This window comes from Emydura macquarii, unplaced genomic scaffold (genome assembly GCF_026122565.2).
Source record: "Emydura macquarii macquarii isolate MOO-44397 ecotype Brisbane River unplaced genomic scaffold, CSIRO-AGI_Emac_v2 contig_1876, whole genome shotgun sequence".
Lineage (NCBI taxonomy): Eukaryota > Metazoa > Chordata > Testudines > Chelidae > Emydura > Emydura macquarii.
In genome coordinates, this window is record NW_027132013.1 from 25,348,736 (window position 1) to 25,354,735 (window position 6,000).

A 6,000-nucleotide genomic window follows, 5' to 3' on the forward strand; every position below is an offset into this window, starting at 1 on the left:
CCAAATCTAAGGAACAGTCTAAACTCTACTGGCACCAAGGAATGAGTCTGTTTCTTCTCTTCCATCCCCATCCCCTGAGAGTACTGAAGACAAATCCCAGCTCAAACTAACACACAGGCAGCATTTCAAATCATCTTTATTCTCCCACCCCACAGAGAGCAGTAATTTCTAACACAGGCCACCTCTGTTTAGTGAGAACTATAACTAGGAAGAATTACAAACATCTCCCTCACCAGGATTTGGACCGTACACATCTGGGGTTGCTTGCTGAAAATGGACGTCCAGTTATGGGCTGAGGGGTCAAGAAAATAAAAATAGCCAAACTGTGGAGTCAATGCAAACTGAAATAAAAGCCGCACATTACAATGGTTTCTCTTGGGTGTGGGTGAAAAGAGCTACTGCCAGGGTCTCTGCCACCCCATACAAAACTAGAAATAACTCTTCTTTATTAGTTTAATTGTCCATTCACAGGTCAGGGATATTGTGATAGCATAGCTCTGCAGATTACAGGGTTCAGATACACATCAACTATAGGCAAGTTTAGCCTCTGTGCCTCACCTCCTCCCCTCAAAAAACTATTAAATTCCCCCATTTCTGTCAAGTACCATTCACCAGCTTTCCCACCTCATCCCAGTCCACAGAGGTAAGTTCACACAATGCCCTTTCAGACCCATTTTCAACAGCCCTGCATGGATCACAAGGAAAGTCAATCTCCTTTACTATGTTAATTAAGTACCTTTGCTCTATGCCTTATCTTCTCTCAGGTTCCAAAAAAAGTTTGATAAGATTAAAAGCCAGTCCACAGCATACAAGTTTAGGCAGAAATCTCGATGTATTTTTGTTCAGTTTAACATTTAAAAAAAAAATATATATATATGGGACTTCTGAATACAGATATAGCGAACAAGACTGACTTGTATAGACAAGATCAGAGAATGTTTATATCTTTAAACTTAGCTGCTCAAGTTTGAGCTCCAGTGGCTTCACAAGGGCTTAGTGACCCAACATTTGACATTTAAATGGTTTTGCCATGTTCTTTTGTTTGCAAGGTGACAAGTTAACAGTTCAGAACACTACAAAAATGTCATACAATCGCTTGTATGTTTTTGGATTGCTCATGAGCAGATTTAAACTTACAACTTGTTAATAGACTAGGAATCATTAAGGTTAAGTTCTTTTTGGTATTTGCTCAACCTAGGCATTTTATAGTTTTTTAAATGGCCCAACAGAGTTACTAACACGCCAAGAAAGGTCTAAAGAAAGTTGGCTCAAGATGCTTTGTCCATCACAGGTTACTTAGTCACCAGATTACATCAATCAACTTTGAAAGTTCTGCTATTTCATGCTACCTTGGTCATGAGATGAAGCTGAACTGCAATTGCTGGCCTGTAAGCATGGCTAGTTTCAAACAGGCAAGAGAACAGGCCCTGGGGCTTCTACTGATACAGCACACCATTTCAGCTGCCCGATGTAGCACCGCTTAGGCCTTGTCTACACTACCACTTCCGGAGGCAAAACTTTTGTTGCTCAGGGGTGTGAAAAAACACTCCCTCAAGCAACATAAGTTTTACTTGCATAAGCAAAAGCGTGGACAGCACTTTGTTGGTGGAAGGATGCGCTCCCACTGACATAGCAACTGCCACTCATTTAGGTGCTTTCATTATGTTGGCAGGCGAGCTCTCTCCTGTGGACATAACGCAGCCACACAAGCACTTTTACAGCAGCACAGCTGTACCGATACAGTTATGCCACTGTAAGCTTTAAGTGTAGACCAACCCTTAGTGTCCACCAGGTTCTCAAATGGAAACTCATCCCTTGTCACTGTATACAGAAAGTTAAGCACCCAAAACGGTGGAGATTTCACCCAAAGTGGCACATATATATGGTTATCATTTATGTTCCTCCCAATCCCCCCCAAAAACAAAATGCCATACCAGAGAGACTTTCATATGCAAAAAATACTTTAATATAGTAAACAAGTCAATTTACCTTTCACATGTTTTTAAATAAATTTGTTCATTAGTAAACAAAGCTATTTTTCCAAACCATGGAACACAGTCTCTAAATTCTCACTTGATCCTTTAAGTGGTGAAAAATGTGGACACAGGTAACAGAGTGGCATAAAGAGAAGAACAGAGTATCAACAAAGAGTCAAAGGAAAAAGCTGACCCTGGTGATAGGGAAAAATTAAGCCACAGAATTCTCTTGAAAGAAAGACTGAAAATACTAGCTAAGAGTCTATTGGTATAAGTGTTCTCTTCCCATGCCTACCACTCAAGTTTGCCTTTAGGATTCAAGTTCCATAAACCATGCTTAAATTAAGGAAAAATTTGCCTTAAAAAAAAAAAAAAAAAAAAAACAAGCTAGTATACTTCGATTGAAAACCCCATTTAACACAAATGCGGACACTGCTGAATACTTCATTGTTTTTACCAGGTCAAAAGTAGATTTAGACATCTTCACTTGTGACTACATTTATGTTAAATGGGGTTTTCAATCGAAGTATCCTAGCTCGACTGAAAAAAAGCACCTTGTTCCCTAATCTAAGCAAGGCTCTACTGAAGCATACAAGGAGACCCAAAACCATAGATCTGAAAGTGCTACTCAGAAGACGACAGCTCTCTGGAATCACTCTTGGTGAGTACAGCAAATAAAAGATAATACGCTGTATTCTTTCCCTTTCCCAATCGAGAAATCGAACACATGGACTTGTCTTTACTAAGCAAAACCTAATAAAGCTGGGGATCGCATGCACTCTTCTGATAGGGTCTGTATGGCTTTAGGCACCCTTAGTCACCAGGATCACTGCAACTTTCAAAGTTAGCTTCCTGCTATAGCCCTTTAAAACCAGTCAGCGTGTGCTCATTGTGTTTACATAGCATATATATATATATATATACACATCTCACCTCTATGGAGTTATCGTCTGAGTGTATATATCTACAAGTACATACATATGGATACAAACGAAATGCCTCGGGGTCCATTTCAGCTAGGCTGACATACCTGAGCTCCACTCTCTGCGGCTTCCCAGTACCGTTTACACCATATTAAAACTAATAATTACAATTCGCCCTGCCCGAGTCCAGCGCAGCCCGACGGCCGGCAAACAGCAAACAGCTGCTGGCTGCGTGTCCTCAAGGAGCAGATCCCGGCGGGAGGGGCGATGGTCCCCCGAGCCCCCAGGACGCAGGCGAACGAAGCCGAGTCAGGGTCTGTGGAGACCGGGAGCTGGCAGAAGGCGCCGCCTGGCCTCCGGCTGGGTGGGGATCCACGCTGGTGGGGTCTCCTGCGCTGCGCTGCGCCGCGTCCCGGGCTCGGCCCCCGCTGCTCCCCGATCAGTGGCTCGGATGCACCCGGTGCAGCACGGTGGGGTCGGAGGCTGCGCTTGGCTCGTGGCTCCCCGGCGGTGGCGGTGGCGCTGGCGAGATGGTCGCGCGCTCAGTCCCGGCCGCCCCCGGACCGGAGTCCGGCCGCGCAGGCGGCTCCGTGGGGGGCCCCGGCGTGGTCCGGGCGGCGGCGGCGGCGGCTGGGGTGCTGGGCCCCGGCGGCGGGCGCGCGACGCCGCCCCGCACCGGCTGCCAGATGAGGCTGTAGTAGACGGCGAGCACGATGGCGGCCAGCGAGACGGAGAGCACGTAGGCCAGCACGGTGGCCAGGCGCACCCACTTCTTGTTGGTCTTGGCCGCCATCCGCGCCTTCTTGTCCCCGGTGTAGGTGGCGGGCTTGCCCCGCTCCGCCGCCGGCGGCTCCTTCTCCTTCATGGGGGCCCGGCCCTTGGCCCGCTGCTCCACCGCCCCCTCCGTGGTGGGGGCTCCGCGCCGAGCCGGCCCCGCTCAGGACATGCCGGGGGCCCCGCCGCGGGGGAGGGGCTGCCGGCCCCGCGCGTGCTGCTGCCGCCGCCGCCCGGGATGTGGGGCTCGCCGGCTGCGACCCAAGCGACCGCCGGAGCAGGAGGCGCCGCCACGGCCAAGGTCCCCGCGGCTAGCGCTGTCCCGGGGCCCGGCGCGCGCTCCGTCTGTGTCTCTCGCGGCAGCACCGCTGGCCGCTTCGCAGCACCGACTGACTGCGCGCGGGGAGGGGGGGGGCGCAACTGGGCAGAGGGAGGCTCTTAAAGGGGCAACAGAGAGGCGCAGTGTGTCCTTAAAAGGGCAACACTCGTCCCCCCTTCGTCTCAGCCGCTTGCGGGCCCGGCCCTTTGCAAGGCGCCGAGTAGGGCAGGCCGCTGGCTCGGCCCCGCCCGTCCCGTCCCCGAATCCCACCAATGGGCACTGACCTGTCAGAAGCACCACGTGCCAAGCTCAGCTGCTGCGGCGGGCCTCGCACACCCCTGGCGGCGCCTGCTGGCCCCAGCCCATACCCACCCACGTGGCCGTGTGTGCTCCGCGTCTGCGCGGGGGCTGGTGTTTGAACGGATTTAAATCAACTTGCAGGCAGCACGTGCCGGGCTCATCAGCTGGTGTCAGCTAAACAGTCTGGCGCAGAGAGCGTGAATGCACGCAGGGCCGGATTTACACCTTCCGCCCCCCTAGGCACAGCATCTGCAGCACTCCCTGCCTATAGCTGACCTTCCTTTTGTGGAGGCAGAGGGGCTGGCAAGGCCAGCTCTGGCGGTGGGGTGGGGATGGCGAGGGAGTGAGGCCACTGACTCAGCGCCTTTGCCAACCTTGCATTTTAGTTTTTACTGACATGAAGATCTGAAGTTAAATTTTTTTACTGATGCAGTAAACTTTTTACTGAGCTCACTAAAAATACTGTAAACAGAACAATAACGTCACAAAAGTGTGTACTGCCTCGCAATGTTCTGTGCACAGGAATATGGACTCATGCAATTGTTTTAGCTGCAGTTAATTGATCAAGCGGGTTCTTTGGGCGGGTGCAATAGTAGAAAACAGGAAATAGATAAAGTCATGATTGGTGTAGCTTGATGATACAAGAAGTGATTCTGAACAACGACAATCAATGTCAAAATACAACATGTTTTATTTCTACCCACTTTTATAGACATTTTCATTTATTTATGGATGGACAGAATTAAAATTGTACATGTTTTTAATTGACTGTAAATTTATGGATGGTTGGCAACCCTGCACATTGCAGTACACAGCATGGCAATATAAGGACCAGGCCTGTACCCAGATGCTTGCAGCATCTGCTCCCTTGCCACCTCTGTTAGCCTCAGGAGACTAATGTCACCTAGGGGAGACAATGAAAGTTTTAATTACAAGTGCTTCTACTGCAAACAATAGAACATGAGATCCCCCACCCATGGCAATTTTTGGGTCTCTCAACTCTGGTTTCCCTAACATGTCAGTAGTTCGGTTGCCAGGGATCAGCATTGGCTTCAGAATCTGCTAGTCCAGGGCCACTACTATCAGCAGCGTAAGGGGTGTGTGGGTGGGCGCTTTTTGTGTTTTCTTGTGGCTGCAAACTCCTCCCCCATTCCCGCCTTGAGCTGCCTTGGACAAAGAGCGCAATTTGGGAGGCTTAGTGCTGGTCCCTGGTCTCAAAGCAACGTCTGTGTTGCTGGGGGAGATGGACATTGTGCCGTTGCGAGTGGCCCACAAGTTGCAGCACAAGTCCCGTCACCCCTGCCATGGGCCATACTCACTATGGCTGGAACAGCAAAGCAGTTCATTGAATAGCTAGGGATTCTGATTATGTTCTGGCTTGCACTTGAATGTAATAAGGGGAGTGATTTTTAAACAGCAACCTTGCACTAGACCCAGGGTATGCACTGACAGTGGCTGCCTTGTGCTTTGCAGGCCTTACAGTGGAAAGCTTGGCCTTCAGCACATCCTCCACACCGGCAGAGAGGCTTTCACAGATTAGAAGGTGGAAAAAGAGAATGCGTGATGACTATTCACCAAGATAATGAACATCTCTGGGACAGCTGACACAGAGCTAAGAGCCTGGAGGATTTAATTGTCTGAAAAGCTGGTTATGGATATGGAAAGAAGGAGAGCAGCCCAGGAGCATGAGTGGGCCACGCAGGATGAG

General features: G+C 49.8%; 1 protein-coding gene across 1 annotated transcript; it reads right to left on the reverse strand.

Moving 5' to 3' along the window:
- Window positions 1-2,350: 2,350 nt before the first annotated feature.
- On the reverse strand, window positions 2,351-4,162 carry INAFM2 (InaF motif containing 2). Its single transcript, XM_067558164.1, has one exon. The coding sequence runs from the start codon at window positions 3,762-3,764 to the stop codon at window positions 3,339-3,341; it is 426 nt and encodes a 141-aa protein (XP_067414265.1). The 5' UTR covers window positions 3,765-4,162; the 3' UTR covers window positions 2,351-3,338.
- Between the last annotated feature and the right edge of the window lie 1,838 nt (window positions 4,163-6,000).

Bases quoted from the DNA above. Each gene is read 5' to 3' on its own strand.
- INAFM2 (XM_067558164.1), bottom strand. From the start codon at position 3,764: ATGAAGGAGAAGGAGCCGCCGGCGGCGGAGCGGGGCAAGCCCGCCACC.